A 16986-nucleotide genomic window follows, 5' to 3' on the forward strand; every position below is an offset into this window, starting at 1 on the left:
CCTCAGTGAAGCACAAGCCCATGTTTCTCACTAAATTGTAAGTACAACTTATTAAAAAGATCAGTTCAATGCAACTAATGTCGTCTTAGTGTTTATTGCATGATGTTAAAATTGGTTTGCCATGAATTTAGTGATGGATTGTAAACATTTGAAATGTAGCATTTAAGTGTTTCTCAGTTACAAGATTGTTGTTTTAATAAATCAGACACTGATGGTGCAGTGCTGTACTGTACCTCTTTGTATAGGCATTTTTTCCTTAACAAAATGTTTTTGCGCTGATCAGGGGGTATGTGTCTGAATTTTTTCTTCAAAGGGGGTACATTATTGAAAAAAGTTTGAGAACCACTGGTTTATAGGGATAAAGTTATGAATTTTGTATTTGACAAATGATGAGATTATTATGTTTACTGGTGTTTTGTATCATACAGAACAGATACATTCTCTGTCTCAGGCTCTCCAGACTTACCATGTAAGGATAACCATTCAGTGAGTAGCGAAACAGAAATGTGTCATGGATTCTGTGTATGGAGAAAATAGCCAGTCCACTGCCGATGACTCCGCTGAAGAAAGAGAGGAAGAACAGGACATGATGAGAAGTTATATATTCCACTCTTAACTACAGATTATTAAAGAAAGTCCGATCATTGGTTTACATGTAGATCTACATTTTTCTTAAGAATGTGTTCTCTGTAGTACTGTAGATGTGAGAAGGTATCAACTAGAGTAGATTTCTCTTTGAGTTGCAGAGGGGATTAGAAAGGCCTTGGATTCATCTCATTTTTGTGCTTTGTATGGAGTTCAAAAATAATTAAGCTGCAAAAGTTAATCCTTTAGGTTGTGCCTAGGCTTTAATACATGTTGGGTCTTTGGATCAATGCTATGCAAGTACATTTTTCCGACAGAGGGGCACTTCAGAGACCTTATGAAAAAAAAAACCACTTACTCATGACTTTTTAATTATAGAATAAAAGAGAGTCAAAAGATTCAGAAAATATGCACATCGACCTTGGGATGATAGTAAAAATGTACCTCTTGAAGTAATGCGAGTGAGGATGACTACAGGCGAGTTTCTTTTTCAGGGAGAGATAGTCTTTCTCACTCCACACCTGGAAGAAAATCAATCTGTCACTTAAAAAGTTACATTTAGCCATCTTTGCATTATTTATATTGCTCATAGGAGTTTACAAGAAGATCAAGGTTGTTTTCATTGCTAATATCACCAAATTCAACTGAGGACCTGAGCTAATGAAGGTCAGATGACTTTGCATGGCCTCCACTTACCTCCTGCAGTAAGACGATATCGTGCTCTTCCTTGCACAACATATCTCCAATCATTGCATAGCGCTGAGGACAGTGTTTGCTGAGGTAGCGGATCCCCCTGGAAAAAAATAACACATTGTGCTTTACTTAATGCATCAAGACAAACAATCTAATGCATTAAGAATAAATACAAACCACAGCCACTGACCAGCAATTCAGAGAGAGGACCCGGACTTTGACTGAGTCTGTGTTAGCCATGCTGTCCTGGGGGGGGGTCAGTAGATGTGATGATGGGGGGTCAGATCAGGTGACCTGGGCAGCTCCTGATGTGACATATAAACAATATTTATGTTAGAAGTTTTAAGGTCAACTTTTGTTATGTAATGTAGTGGCTCTCAAGGGACATCCAAAGGGGTCACAACATAATGTGTGGATGGTTTTGGAGGGAAGGAAAACATCATTTAGAATGGGAAAAGGTTTTTATATTAAATCGCCTACATTTTTTATATAATTTGTGCTTTGCTGTGGGGTTTACAGCGAGCGTATGCCAACATTTTTAGAAACCAAATAGCATTTAACCACTTGCCAGCATAGTGCATCTACAGTATGTGTGCTAACAGTTTATGAGCATAGGCATGGCGGGGGGTTGATAACACAATCTGCATTTTTCTGGGGGTTGCGACTTGAAAAGCTTGAGAATCACTACTAATCCTACTTGGACACATTAGGCGGCATGTCTGGGTGCACAAAAGGTTACAATAAATACATATATATTATCTACAGTATTACAATGGGAGTAATCAAGCGAGGAAGAACAATATTACATTTTAATAACTGGAACTTATACATCAAATGCACACATTTGATTTCAATTAAAAAACTATGAACTGAAAAACCACAGGCACATGTCTCAGAAAGAAATAGTGGTAAAAGACTATAAAATAACCATTACAAATTGCAAAGTAAGCAAAAAAAGTGCAAACTAAGCAGGTCGCAGCGTGACTTTAGTTCAAGATATTGCCCTTTAACTGCTTTAATGATTCAGCAGATTTTTCACATTTAGCTGGAAAACTAAGCATAGTCTGATTTGCTACTCAAAGACAATTATATTTTACAATACTAAAATAATGACATGGCATTCATAAAAGCATAGTCAGTTGGATCTGAAAATAGGCAATTATGTTTGTTTTTTTAAGAATGTATTACACGGAGCTGACCCTGACAGGCCTTGCTGTGTCATGCAGCGGGGAAATGTTGATCTTTTCAAAAAGAGACAAAGTAAAGAGGTGATTGCATTCACTCCTCTCTCCTGGGAGTGCAACAATACACCAGCAATAAACAGTGCTGACATGGCTCTGCTCAGTCTGGAAAAATAAGGTGGAAGCAGCAACGCAGTGAGGCATCAAGGGGCTTTGGTGTCAGAGGGAGAATGGGTTGTTCAACACAGAGAGAGTAAACAGAATAAATACACAATTTCCCAGAAATTCCAGAGGCTAAACATTAACCTTAAGTTGAACAAAGCATCTGGTGAAGGATGTGTATTCACAAATGAGTGTGCAGATGGGCGATGCCGTAGCCAGGTAACAGTGAGTGGCACTGGGACTGGACTTTAACCTATGAGGTACACATAATGACACTACATCTCACATAAACTGGTAAATTGGGTCTAATCAATGTCACTTTAATAGCACGGATGTCACTTGGATATCCATATACATTAGACCAGGTCGAGTTCAAAAACCTAAGACTTTTCAAACTTGCATTAAAGAAGCAAGAGAGTCTTTAAGACACAGTTACAGTCTTGTGAAGCCTTTATTCTAATTGGGTCATTTAAAGTACAGGGATTTAGCAGGGAAAGTGGATAAAGTTTTGGCTAACGCAAATGCTACAATTACTAGCCAACTCTTTATTAGTGGATACTTTGATGAAAGCCTTACAATCACCCTTATTATCAGGTAACGTCAACTGTTAGAGACCACTGTTAATCACCTACGTTACAGGTAAGGTTGACGTATCGTTGAGCAGTATAAACCTTTATATATACAGTCTATGGTATAAACACGTTAACAACTCTAGCTAGCCATTGACGTACTTTAGCACAGGTACTGTGGACGGCTCTAGTTTCTCATTGCTTGTTACCAACATGTTTTATTTATTGATAAGCTAATATAACTCACCTTACGAAACTGTTGGCGTCAGCTGAAGTTAAGGGGACCGTTTGTCCCTTCGTGCCGAAATGTGTGTTTTGGCGGTCGAACCAAAACCCTTCCTATTTGCGTGCTAGTTAGAAAACTATTTGTGAAATCTTACATAAATAATATCACCATGGTTGGTGAGCATGTGCTGTGTGCTCTCCTACAACTGTTAAATCAGCTGGTATATCACATTTCATTATGCGGTTATTTCCGGTTGTGACCTTTCTTCAAAATAAAACGGGAACTTGAACATCGTCCGTATTTCACCGATTGAACAACGATGAGCACACACGTATACACGAATAGTAACTCAAATTAATGTATTGGAAGCAATGGTTCGAATTTAAACAAATAACAATTTATTTCCGCAACATTTTCATTTGGAGTGATTCACCAACATCCGGTTTTCTTTTAAGCTAATTTAAGAAACGTTTCCGGTTGGAGGTCACGTTCTTTCCGTGAAAAGCTTTGTGCATGCAAGTAAAAGTCCTTCATTCAAAGCCCGAAAAGTACAAAAGTATTATCAGCTAAATTAACTTAAAGTTCCAAAAGTAAAACATGCAGTAGGCAGTAAAGTGGTCCTTGTTAAAAATAGTTAATACAAACTAGCAAAGTTCCCCCTCAAAATGTAGTGAAGTTAAAAGTAGGCTAAATAGAAGAAAGGTAAAACCTCCATGTTTATAGTATTTACTGAACCAATTGTTGTATGAGCTTATTAATATCATAATGATAGTATATTATTCGGTTGTGCTATATTCCTTCATAATATCAAATATTGAAGGTTATGCTCTATTCTGATTTCAATATAGGCTACCGTCCGTCCAATATACCACATTCCCTGTCAGATGTTATAATGCTAGGCTTAACATAAGATACAAGCTTTTGTATTTGCAATACCGGTCACAGAATCTGATTGGTCACAGAATTTGGTGCAACAAGACCCAATTGAAAACTGTGAAATAAATGCTAAGCTACACCTTTCTTTCATTAAAATTGGTAGAATCTGACTTTGAGCCAGCTCATATACACAACATTTAGTTTCATAGGTGTGTCCAATAATAAAATAAAATGAACTCTCATGGACAAAACAAATTTACAAACATATTTTAATACGTTTTCTGGGGGGAAATGGCCCCAAAGGCACCATGCGTCTTTTATTGTTAGATACATTTGTTTGATTACATAGTCCAAACTCTACTTTGAAGTATAAAATTGCAATGCACAATGGTAACAAAGACAACAGTAAACCACCTTAAACCAAAAAAAACAAAAACAGAAAAACTGCCCACACCATTCAGAATATGATACATTAGATATCTCATTATTAATTATCAATATCAGCACAATCACACATTATTTTCAGTGAAGCATATGGCAAACACTGAAAGTCAAAAGACAACAGAATCAAAACAAAACATTAATATTGATAATGGCGAAAAATGTCTGTATAAAAGATAAATTGAGAGACCTGCTAAAGTAGAAGTGTTATTGAATCTAGCTCGTGAAATATGATATTCAAAGCCAGGTGCAACTTTTCCGCCATACAATATCTTAAATTTGAACTCTTTATAGCACAATTGTCCAGTGAACCACACAGAGTAGACACTTGTCTAGCAGGATCCATGAAGAGACAGTTCTCTTGTCTCTAATACGGGGGCATGCAATGCTTTAAATATCTCCATCACAGTGGAACATGATCAATACACCTCCAGTTCCCCACCTTGCCCTCCCACTATTTCTTTTCCAACCCTATAAATAACAATCAATCGTCATACTACACAGCACAGAGACAATAGCCCTCATTCAAGACATTTAGTTATTTTGGGTTTGTAAAAAAGAATTGTCTTAAATATCAAAACTGAACTTTTATCAACAGATGCAGCTTCTCCACACATTACAGCGGAGAACAGTGAAGCACATGAACCAGCTTCACAGCATACAATGTCTTTTTTAAACAAAAGAAACAGTGATTAACTTCTCTCCACTTAAACCATGGTCTCTGTGCTGAGTTATTTGATCACAAATATGAACAGAAAGTCCCCCTCCAAAAAATACTCCTATGTAACACATATTCCTTTAGCATCCACTGACTCACAGTACAGAAACAAATGACATTTCAATTAGGCTACATAACTCAAGGCAGAAAATAAGCACTGCTGTTGCTTCCCCACCCCTTCTTGATCTTTTAAGTGCAACCAAGTACACGTCTTCAAGCAGAGAGAAATAACAGGGGATCTTGTAAGGATGGTAAAGCCCTGGCTTTATGTCTGGCAATGGTACAAGGCATCCCTAGTGTCAAAAGTCTGTAATAGATAGATGCTTGTAAGACCTGATTTTTAAAACTGTGTAATAAAACATTTTAAAAAAGCAGAAACTAAATAGTACGGTTACACAAAAACCTTCTCCCTATACATGTGGACTGTAAAACTTGGGACGATCTTTTGTAAAAACAATAGGCTATGAAAAGTATTACTCCTATCCCATTCCTCTGTGTGCCCAAATATAAAAACCTGCTCAAAAGATGTCAATCTAAGAGGTTTCTTTCCAATTTTTTTGGACAAAATACACCAGTCTGACTATTTTTCAGTTTGTTTAAAAACAAGAGGTAGTAAAAAAAGGCAATCCAAAGTGGCAGGCAATGATAACATCTTTGGAGAAAAGGCACTTGCTTTTCTTACAAACCTACTGTAACAACACCACTTGGCTCTGGTTTTCCCCTTCCGTGGTCCTATTGTCTCTCTACTTCTTCAATCTTATATACACTTCTCTTACTGCTCAGAGTGTGATCCCCTTGCATACTAAAACAGGTCTTTTCAACCCTAAACACATTCTCGTTCCCTCAATTAACATTTCAAGCTCCAACAATTACCTTTGCAAAAGTGACCCACTTCATCTAAAGCATGTTTAAACACATGGAAAATAGCTGGTTGTTCGAAAGATCCGTTATTCTTCAACATTTCTTTGTGTGTTGGCACGTTGAGATTCACTCTTTTTTTTCCTTGGGAACAAGACTTTCTCTTTAAAGCAATAAATGTGTCCATGTTAGTTCGGTCTAGCAATGTTTGAATGTTTGTTTTTCCTGGATGGTTGAGCTGGTCAAAGAAAGATTGTTTCACGCTTTTGTCTGGCTTTTCCAGAACCTCCCTGAAGAGCTGTTAGTCTTTAACAAGTCTGTAGACGTGATACTGAGCTCCGTGTTCACTCGTGGAAACCTCAAAAACAAACGCTATACAGAGCAAGGTCTCCTGGGTGTCACGGTTCGTCACCACCTGAAGGGCAAAAGGAAAAATGTAAAATGAAGCAGCCTGTTTAGAAATACTGAAGTTAAATAAAATGTGATTGTTTCTTTATTTTGTAAAAATAACAGTTTTGGGAAAAAGGCAAAGGTTGGCTTTCTTGCAGAGAATAAGATTTGAAGATTCATGGTGCCTCTCTCACACCAGTACCTCAAATGTGAAGCTACAGCCAGCAGCTGATTAGTTTAGCTTAGCTGAGCTTAGCTTAGCGTAGCTTAGTGTAAAGGCTGACAAAAGGACGAAAGAAAACTAGCCTGGCACTGTTTTTAGGTTACACAATCGTCTAAACACACATCTAAAGCCAAATAGTAAACAGATCTAATTTGTTTGTTATGAACGTTTAAAAGATCATATGCTAACTGTACGTTTCCTCCTGTTTCCAGTATGTGTGCTAAGCTAGGCTAAGAAGATGCTGACTATAGCTTCATTTTGTGATGAGATTTTTGGACCAAAACACTGGAAACACATGAAATACACTGAAGGGCTTCGAATTGATGTCCGACACTGAAGATGTGTTCCAAGTTAAGGTGGTAGAATTAGCTAAGACACCATAGTCACACTGCCTCTGCCCAAACAACATTGAAGTTAGACATTATGCTTATCAACATTGTATTAACTGAGTACAAACTATCCCCAAGGAGTCATCAACCTTATTGATTGACTCCAATGTGTCTTTCCTGCTCTCTGACCCTCTTCGTTAACTCTGTTACTGTTTGAAGAAGAGAGGTCCTATAGCTAAGACACACCACAGCTGGAAACCAGTGAGTATAGAAAGGGCCTGTCTTATCACATAGAGACATTGTAAAAGTCCAAGTCCATTTACATTAAAGAGGAGTGAGAGGGCAGGTAAAAGCTGAGAGGATTTCAAGTAAAACTAAGGGACGTATGAATAATTCCCTATCACGAAATTGACCATACATACATGAGAGTGGTATCTATCATTTTATCTAAACTTCTTAAAGTAAAATTGTATTAAATACATTTCCTTCCTTCTTCAACAATCTCAATTTAAACGTGTGTTACCTGTAGGATAGTGAAGTTTTCGAGAACACTATTCATCATGTATTTTTCAGGCAAGTGTTTGAGTTTGTGGATAAAGTTGATCATGTACTCGCACATAGGAGAACGATGGATCCTGTAAACACACCTTCCTCCCTCCAGGCGGGCGTACTCTGTCTGAAACACACAATCATAAACAAAGAAGCAGTAAATTAAAGAGGAGCGGCTGGCTGTATATGCATTGTTTGAGAAGAGAATACAGAACAAGTGCACGCTCTTACCTCTACTTTCTCCACAACCTGCTTGCCGAACGAGCAGACTTTGGTTGAAACGGTGATGGTCATGTTCTCCAGGCTGCTGTACTGGCTGCTTACGCCATAGAAAGAGCCAGGGCCGTCCTGCATGCCGCTGCTGTTCAGGTCCGCCTGTAATCATTTGTTCGGATTGGTTATAATCATCACATACTTGGATGTAACCCAAATGTCTTCGTATCCTGGGGTTGCACAATGATTTTAGGGTATTTTCAAGTTTTTCGACAAACTTCTTGAGACTAGGTATTTGTGGACAACATAAAGTGTGCAGAGACAATTGAAGAGAAATGCAGTAAACCAATCTATTTATAAAAACACTGTTGTTTCATAAGAAAAGGAAGTGGTTTGCATAAGCTGTAGTTTGCTTCCACTTGTAGGTTGAAACATGTCTGCCATGCTTTTTAAATAGGCAAGGTTTAAAATTGTGTTGTCGGCCTCTCAGTACACAATCCAGTCACTGATAGAACAAAACATTGACATTTTATGGGCTTTTTGTCAGAAAAATGTAATTACATTTGCAATTATTTAAAAATAATTTACATGGTCATTTTTGTATTTTTAAATATTGTTGTTACTCTATTAGCTTGCACTAAAAAGTTGTACATAAATACATTTCACACTTTTCCATATTTTGATAATAAGCATAAAACAGACAAAGAAAGACAAATGCACAAAGCAATGAATAACTGGCCGATGATCTTCTAAAACTCACCCAGAATTTAACTAGGAAGAAAGCGTTCTGAGGGCCTTTCTCATAAAGATCTTTGAGCCCGCCCTTCTTCTCAGGGAACTTGTCGTATATCTGCCGGATGTCCACAGCCTCGAGGAGCGGGTCGCTGTAGGAGGGGTTTGTCTGTCCAATGTGGACAAACAAGTGTTTGCTGTACTGCAGTGGACAGAGACAGGAGGGACGAGAGGGCGGGGTTAACCTTAGGAATATCAGCTGCAAAACTACAGTAATCTGCTCACTTTTGAGGAAAAGGAAAGAGGAGAGTATTAGGTTGTACTAATATCCTGTTTTTTTTTTACCTTTTTGTTTTAGTACAAGATGGTTTTTCAACATTAACATTGACTTGTAAAAAACATTCTAGCTATTTCATTAGGATAAGGAGCAACAAACACGTTAATGACATTCTTCTGTTGACTAAGCTCTGTGCCTATGGGAAGAAAACAAACTTCCCCTGGCCTAACATCCCTGCCAGGCCTGTGCTGTTATCTATCTATTTCTGTATGCGGGAAGCCTTATTGTGCATTTTCACTCACGTTTTCTGGGTCTCTCTGGACCTCCATGAAGGCTAAATATTCCAGCATCCGCAACTTTGAGGAGGCGATGGTCCGGTCCTGCCACACCGGCACTGCAGTAGCAGACGGAGGAAGGGGGGGCGCCAGGCCCTCATAACCTGGAGGCACACACACAAACATTTAAAAACAAGTATATTTTGGTTATATTTGTTTTATTCTCGCAGATTGTTCCCTCATACTAACTTGGTATGGATTGCTGTACAGGACCTGATAGGCTTGGGTATGGGGGCTGTGCAAAAGATTTGATACTGAAACAAAACACATTTTTCAGTGAGACAATGACTTCGACAACAGACAATCAGTAGCAGATGTTAACGGCACTTTGGTCATTCTATATTTGTATTTCTGATAAAAGCATTTTATTGTGAAAACCTGTTAGTGTCAAAATATGAGCTTGAGTTGTTGCACCAGCTAGTCCACCTGCTTCATTCATTCTGCTTCATTGCTTGATGCAAAATAGCATCAATTAATTGTGCATTTACTGACAAATGAAAACACTTTTTTTGTTGTAAATGTAAAACAGAAAAAAAGTTGAGGATTTATCTCCCCCATTTCTTTCTTATCAATTGAATTTGAAGCAGTTAATTTGCCTGGTGGCTGTTTACATCAGTGCAGGAAACATACAGTACAATGCAGTGATGAAGGAGAGTTAGTTCTGGTTTGTGCTCACAGCGGGACTTTGGCTAGGGGGAACTTACGAATGACTGTTGCGGCCAAGCCCATGATTTCTTCCCGGGTTGAGATCTAGAACCAGCCTGGTGTGCAAAAAAGTGATCCGTTAAACATGCCCTGCAATACCCACCTGCTATAGGGTTAGGTTACTATACCTAACCCTGCACTGCCTCAGTCACTCTTAATGCACTTTTTACTCATCAATAACACCAATCTCTCTCCTCATGATCTAAATATAACCCCACAAGCATCCCGCAGGGTCAACAGAGGGGCTTACTTACTCCTGAGAGGGTCCAGGCTGTCCTGGGATTGAAGACCAGAACTGCAGAGCAAGAAAATAAATGTTACTTGCTTTTGAAAGATGAATAAATGTTGTTTCTACTGAGATATTCAAAACAAAAATGTGTGTAAGAGAACAAGAGGTGGGCTAACTCTGGGTGGCCCGTAGGGGGCAGGAGGCAGTGGCGGAAGGTGATTCTTTATCATACTCGGGGAGACGATCTGTGCAGACGACAGTGCTGCCATGTTCTGCAGGGCTTTGTCTTTAGACGCCTGATCCTGTAGAGTGAAACAGAGGAGTAACATGAGCCACAAGAGGGCAGTATAACCTAAACACCACCTACTGCTGTATAAGAGTGGAGTGAATAGACTGACACAACCATGTATTTATTTGTATGTGCTTGATAAATAATTAAAACAACACTTGAATGTTGACTATGTTTCACAACCTTTAGGATAACTTAACATGAGCCTCTATAAAAACAGCTATTTTAATTATTCCAATAGACATTTTCTTTTTATTTCAGCTTGACAGAATGAAGCAAAGGTAAGAAGAAAAAGCTGCGTTTGTATTTAATCTCAGGTCACGAGAATAATTGAATGTCAGTGTGTTACCAGGATCACCACAGGAAAAGTAGAGTGAAGAGAGGGCATTTGTATGAAATGCAGGTTTGTATTTGTGTTGCATAAAACGTTTTTCCATCAGCAAATTAAATTCCTGCTCTGCAATGAAAGCAGTACTATGTCAGTGAAAAACAAAAATATACAGACATATAACATGATGAATGAGACGTATTTCATGATTGACAAAAATATCAAATCTTTTATTATTTTTTATTATCTTGCTTTTTTATCGTGTTCGCAAAATAATGCACTCACACTAATTTAGCTGTGACTTTGCAATGTAAGGACAGATGCCTCAGAAGCGAGACCCCCGAATCAAATAGACACCTTAATGCAAAGCAAGCAAGAATTTGGCTTTTTGGGAGAGGCTGGGGGGGATTACACTACATCAGAAGGGGTGGCAGCAGTATGGTGTTCAAAGCGTGGCTGTTTCCTAAGCATTGTTTCATTACAGGATAGTAACGGGGCGGGGGACGCCATGCCAGCAGAGGGCCACAGCAAGGGGACAGTTCACTGGTGCTGCCAAGCAAAGGGAGGAAGGAAGCATATTGCACAAGTCAGATCCACTTACCAAATTCATCGCCTGGATCAAAAAAGAGAGAAACCATTAGTACTCAGCAGTTCTAAATGATGTTTTAAGATGAATTAGTTTATGTTGATATAAAATGTGTTTTTTAATCCTGGTCTGCCTCTTCTGTTTTTAAACTGTAAAAGTGGTGGGTAAAATCTTACATTTGCCCTGGTTCAGTACTAATTAAGGTGTTAGAAGAATGCTCAAATACAGAATTATCACATCTTTCAAAGGTCCCCTATTATACAGTTTTTCATCAATATATTATGGGTCTCAGATATATACAAAACATGTCTCTGAAGTGTTTGGCTCCAAATACCAAACAGCTCATTGCAGCATCCCATAAACCCCTCTGTTTCAGCCCTGTTTCAGAAGTGCCGGTTCTCTGTCTGTTACTTTAGATGAAAATAAGGAGCCACTCCCCACGCCCCTCTGAGAGATATTTGGTTAAAAAGAACACAATGGTGCTCTAGTAGGAGATTCAGGTGATAAGGTGGGGGGGGGTTACCTTGGTTGGTGATTGGCTAATGGTTACACAAGCCAAAACAATCGTTATGACATCATAAAGTGGCCAAAATCTGATCAGCTCATTTTCAGTCAGGTTTTTATATAAATGGATCAGGACAAAAAGAGAGGGGGTCTTTTTCCCTGATACTCTCAGAATCTCTTTACACACAGGGGACACATGTCCACCAATGTATAAAAGACATGAAAAACTGTATTTTACATAATAGCTGACCTTTAAAAACTGTTGAGTAAGTATGTGTTGCCAGAAACTTTAACATTACATCATCTAATGTAATCTATGATCTAATTTCATTGGACAACATAAAAAGGTTGAAATAATACACTGCAGTTAATGTAATTTAAAATCATGTATAAAGACCATGAAGGAAAGTGTAAGGCTATATTATTATACAGATTTCCTTTTAGTAAACCCAATAAAAATACAGAATAATTTGGGAGCACAACCCCTTATAACACTAAACTTTTTCCACACTACAAGATTGACAGAGGAAAAACATCAAAGAGCAATTAGTTCAAAGATGAAATCCTTGGAGGTATAGTGCATTACAAGGCTTCAGTGTATTACGTCCAATGGACAGCTGGTACTACAGTGTGTAGCCATTTCAGCAGTAACACTTTAACTTCCTGTTTGTTCAGCTGATGCAACAGTTTCCCTTTAATCCCCAGGGGAAGGAGTTGCTCTTTGTCTGCCATCGGAACTTAAAAGAGTGGCTTGGAAACTGTGTTTGTCTTTGCCAAAAAAACAATTTGGCTCAACTTCATAAAGGCTTGATAAACACTTGAACAAGGCAGAGCTGCGACTGCATACACTCTTTATAAGTCAATATTTAACATTTAAAATATACAGGAAAATATATATGAACAGCATTTAAAGATTCATTTGAGTGCTGCCAATGCTGTCCTCAAACTGAAGCGAACTTGTTCATCATAAATGCTAAATTACATATAAAGTCAAAACGTTTAATATGCATGATTTGATGTAAATGGGGTAAACAAAAACACAGAAGAATGAGGATATTTTTTTCATATTACATATTTTTGCTAGAACAAAACTGTCAACTTATACTTTATGCAATGTTGTGTGAAGGAGACAAAATACAGATGGTTGTGTGTGCAACAAAAGTAATCACAGACGGAAGAGAAGAGGAGTAAAGTCAACATACAGAATATAATACAATCCTTGAAAAACCTAAAACCTCATTTTAAACCATTGTATGTATGCCTTTAGGTCAAATCAATTTTAAGAGTGTATTTTTCACTGCCATGGTTCAGATATGCCCTAGATATGAAGATCATGTGTTTAAAAAATAAAGTGATTTTTAAGCTCTGCAAACATTGGAATTTAAACCTAATTCTTCATACCATAATGTGACATAATGTTAGAAGAGTGGAGGGGGGGTAATATGGCTGCTCTCTTCTGTAAGTCCTGAGACTTTAATAAAAGGATGGAGAGCATTGCATGATGAACAGTCTTAATAATTTGCATTAAAGATTTGTTTGACATTTATGGAAAGCTCACAAACTTGTATCACTGGATGAACAAGTTAAGGCTTCCAACTGCACTTTATAAAATCACAAGATCAAAGTGTGTGTAAGGGAAGTAAAGAGCCATTGCTGGTTAAACTAAACTACATATGACACAAGTGAAAAGATTGTTAATTTATCTTTTTCGATTTCCTGATGTCCACTGCCGGATTAGTCAAAAAAAGGGGTTAGGTTAAACTGAAGTTATCACTAGAGAATGCCACAATGTCTCCAGTATTTACACAGGTCTGCATTATGAGTGAAAGAGGATAGACAATTAGGAAAAAAAGTACAAGGAAAGAACAGAGGGATTGAAAGGACTACAAAACAAGTCATAAGGAGTCATATGATGAAGATGAATGCCGTTTATGAAAACACATCAGAAACAGACACATTGAAGGAACTAAAGGTATCGAAGTAGAGAGAGCTTTAGGGAAGATGAAGTCTTGGAAAGGTACAGTATGCTGCAGAGGAAGAGCTGGAACAACATGCAGCTGGATGACAGTTCAGTGGGCTCATCATATCAGCTATTGTAGCATTCCCTTAAAGCAGAAACTATACTATTTAACTACTGAGTGGTGATGTTAGTCTTACAAGTAATGGAGCTCTAACCTAGAAGTTAGAAAGTGTTGTGTGTGTGTGCAATACATGCATGGTACGGTAGCAAGACAGTGTCGGAGAATGACCTCCTTAAGCATAGTTTTATATCTGATTTATACTTCAACAATGTATTTTACTTGCATTCACTTATCTAGCTGAAACTGATTGCACAAAAGCAAGTGATACTTTTTTTTTACAAATATGGTGGTTAGTGCAAAGCCAAGCCTTTACCAGCCCCCGCAGAGCCCGCGGTGAAGCGCATACCTTTAGCTTTGACTGGATCTCGCGAGATTTTCTCCGGGCGAGAACCTGCAAGTGGCTAGAAACCTGAACAGAGGAATAGCCAAGAGGAGGGAAGAGGAAAAGGTGACAGGGAGAGAAAAGACAGGGGAAGAAAGAGAGAGAGAAGCCGTAACCAAAGAGGAAAGAGACGCCCAGTCAGTGTAGCCCGGAGGCTGTTGGTGGCACCTACCTTTATACCCGCCTGGTATTCACGAATTTTCTTCCGTGCTAACACCTGTATGTGACTAGAGACCTAAAGGGGTGCGAAACAGTTTTTGAGCATAAAAACAACATGCACTCAGATGCGTTCACACACACATACATGCACGGGCAGACACACACATGATCACAGGGATATCATCTATAGTAGTTCATGCAAACAATAACAACAATATGGGTTGGAAATCATCTATTTTATGGAAAATCCTCATGCAAAGACCAAAATGATGGATGAACTGATCCCATTTAGCCTGTGGAGCTAAAGCCTGATAAAGCTACTTATGAGACCCCCATTGTTTTCCAAAAAACACACAATGAGTCAACCTGTTGCACTGCGTTTTTATTATTATACACACAAGCACCGTAGTTTAAGTGAGTGTGACTCAATCCCACATCTGCAACGTGGTGATTCTCAAAGTAGGTACATTTTTTGAATATATAATTGTTATATAATGAGCCCAAATCTAACAAATCTATTACACTTAAATATGATTAACATCCTTCTAAAACATTTCTCTTGAGCTGGTATACGTCAAATTATTCCAAGGGATATACACAAGGAGGTCTTGATAGTGCCTATCTTGTAAGTAGTCCTACACCAGTGCATCAAATGTGTATTCATCCGCTGATCCTGAATCGGAAAATAGTTCCCAATTAATACACTATTTACTCCTGCTTGAGTAGTGTGCACTTAAAACTAGAGTGCCTAGCTGTTTTAAGAAACCACTTTCCCTTTTTAAAAAGTTAAACTTTTAATTTGTAACCAACAGCATTTTAAAATGTGCATATTCAGAAGAAACAGAAAAAGGTTTGTGAGCCACAGTCATGGTATAGGTTGATTTAAATTGATTCTGACATTTTTTGGTTTTGGTCTTTCATGGGATTTTTTGACCAAAATAAATATTTACAGTAAATATCAAACCAGACTTGTACATAATTACTTGTGGTCCAGGCTTTTTGGTAATTCAGTTTTGTCATCTGGATCTAAATAATTCTATTAAGTATCTAAGGCAGGGGTGTCAAACTAAATTTAATTGCGGGCCACAATAGCATTATGGTTGCACTCAAAGGGACGGTTATAACTTTAAGACTATATAAATATACATATATAAATATATAATATGTATAAAATAATGTATTATATTACATTATTGGCTCTGCCTTGGATTATTATCAGTTCTGGTAATACATTTATAAATAACTACGTCTGAAACCCTAAGTCTAGGGCACATAATTGAAAGCAAATATTCAACAATTACACCAATTTTATTGTATATTATATTCTTTGTAAGCTCTTGCGGGCCACATAAAATGAGGTCAGGGATGGCCTTGAGTTTGACACCCCTGAGCTAAGGTAGCTGTTATGTCTTGTACTGTCAGTAACTAAAAGCAAACTCATGCAATATTATTTTATTCCAGTCATTAAAACATGTGTACCTGTTTTCTTGTGCGGGTTTTGCCCGTCCTCAGCTTGATGTACCTTGCTATCAATTCATTGCGACCTGGAACACAAAAGAGAAAGGAAGGTCAAGCATAAAAACAATGACATTCAAAATGACAAAGGATAATTCATTTTTACATAATTGACAGTTCCCTTAAATGGACAGAAGGTGGCACTCTGGTCATTTGTTGAATAACCATTTTCTATGGGCTCAGAACAGTCTCATAATACACACATGCACACAGAAGGATTCACACTTGTATTTCATGATGCGCAAAAGGATTCAAACTTGTATTTCCGGATCCACACTTGTGTTTTTCAATGCACACACAAATGTGTTCCGTTTCATATACATGTAAATAAAATCCAAATACAGAAAAAAGTTTTACATATATGTATTTTTGATCCACACATACGGTATTTGTTTTCCGTTTAAACCCTTTGAACCTGCAAACACAAACCGCTTTCTGTGCACGCTGTGTGCACGGATCGCTGTGCATTCGTGTGTGGGTTTTTTGAGACTCCCCTGACGCTCACCCGATTCGTACTTGTAATTTCTCTCATCTATAGCCAATCAGATGTCTCCTCCAGTCTAAGCCAATCACATGAGCGCGCCCCCACGAGGGTATGATTTCTTGCGTTCATGACATTTCATATACGCTTTTTGCGCAGTCCGGTCAGCTCGCTAAACAGAGAGTGGAGCATCAGGTGATCATGCAGAGCTGCGTGTCTCCGTCAGACTCAGCAGCTGATCTGATCTCTCTTTCGCTTCCGGTTACACTTCACTCGCGTTTATGTCCATATCGATCAGATCCAGCTCTCCTGATCGGCCTTTATAGAGAGCACCGATCAAACTATTTAGAGTGAATATCGGCCGATAATG

At 38.2% G+C, this 16986-nt stretch overlaps 2 protein-coding genes across 2 annotated transcripts in view; both read right to left on the reverse strand.

The window, feature by feature from the left end:
- smpd2b (sphingomyelin phosphodiesterase 2b) overlaps positions 1 to 3638 on the reverse strand; it is a 10636-nt gene extending 6998 nt beyond the window's left edge. The window contains exons 1-5 of the mRNA XM_010766439.1: positions 3438 to 3638; positions 1469 to 1583; positions 1282 to 1378; positions 1030 to 1106; positions 467 to 560 (exon numbers count right to left, since the gene is read on the reverse strand). Coding sequence (XP_010764741.1) covers positions 467 to 560; positions 1030 to 1106; positions 1282 to 1378; positions 1469 to 1518 — 318 coding nt within the window. The 5' untranslated portion in view covers positions 1519 to 1583; positions 3438 to 3638. The remainder of the gene's footprint in view (positions 1 to 466; positions 561 to 1029; positions 1107 to 1281; positions 1379 to 1468; positions 1584 to 3437) is intronic.
- Positions 3639 to 4543: 905 nt separating this feature from the next.
- LOC104941407 (transcriptional enhancer factor TEF-5-like) overlaps positions 4544 to 16986 on the reverse strand; it is a 16187-nt gene continuing 3744 nt past the window's right edge. The window contains exons 2-13 of the mRNA XM_010766512.1: positions 16100 to 16174; positions 14634 to 14696; positions 11510 to 11521; positions 10468 to 10593; positions 10317 to 10357; positions 10062 to 10118; positions 9547 to 9611; positions 9325 to 9461; positions 8774 to 8947; positions 8032 to 8175; positions 7775 to 7927; positions 4544 to 6724 (exon numbers count right to left, since the gene is read on the reverse strand). Of these exons, the coding sequence (XP_010764814.1) occupies positions 6611 to 6724; positions 7775 to 7927; positions 8032 to 8175; positions 8774 to 8947; positions 9325 to 9461; positions 9547 to 9611; positions 10062 to 10118; positions 10317 to 10357; positions 10468 to 10593; positions 11510 to 11521; positions 14634 to 14696; positions 16100 to 16174 (1161 nt within the window). The 3' untranslated portion in view covers positions 4544 to 6610. The remainder of the gene's footprint in view (positions 6725 to 7774; positions 7928 to 8031; positions 8176 to 8773; positions 8948 to 9324; positions 9462 to 9546; positions 9612 to 10061; positions 10119 to 10316; positions 10358 to 10467; positions 10594 to 11509; positions 11522 to 14633; positions 14697 to 16099; positions 16175 to 16986) is intronic.

This window comes from Notothenia coriiceps, unplaced genomic scaffold, assembly GCF_000735185.1.
Source record: "Notothenia coriiceps isolate Sejong01 unplaced genomic scaffold, NC01 NC01_scaffold00000311, whole genome shotgun sequence".
In the NCBI taxonomy this organism is placed as follows: domain Eukaryota; kingdom Metazoa; phylum Chordata; class Actinopteri; order Perciformes; family Nototheniidae; genus Notothenia; species Notothenia coriiceps.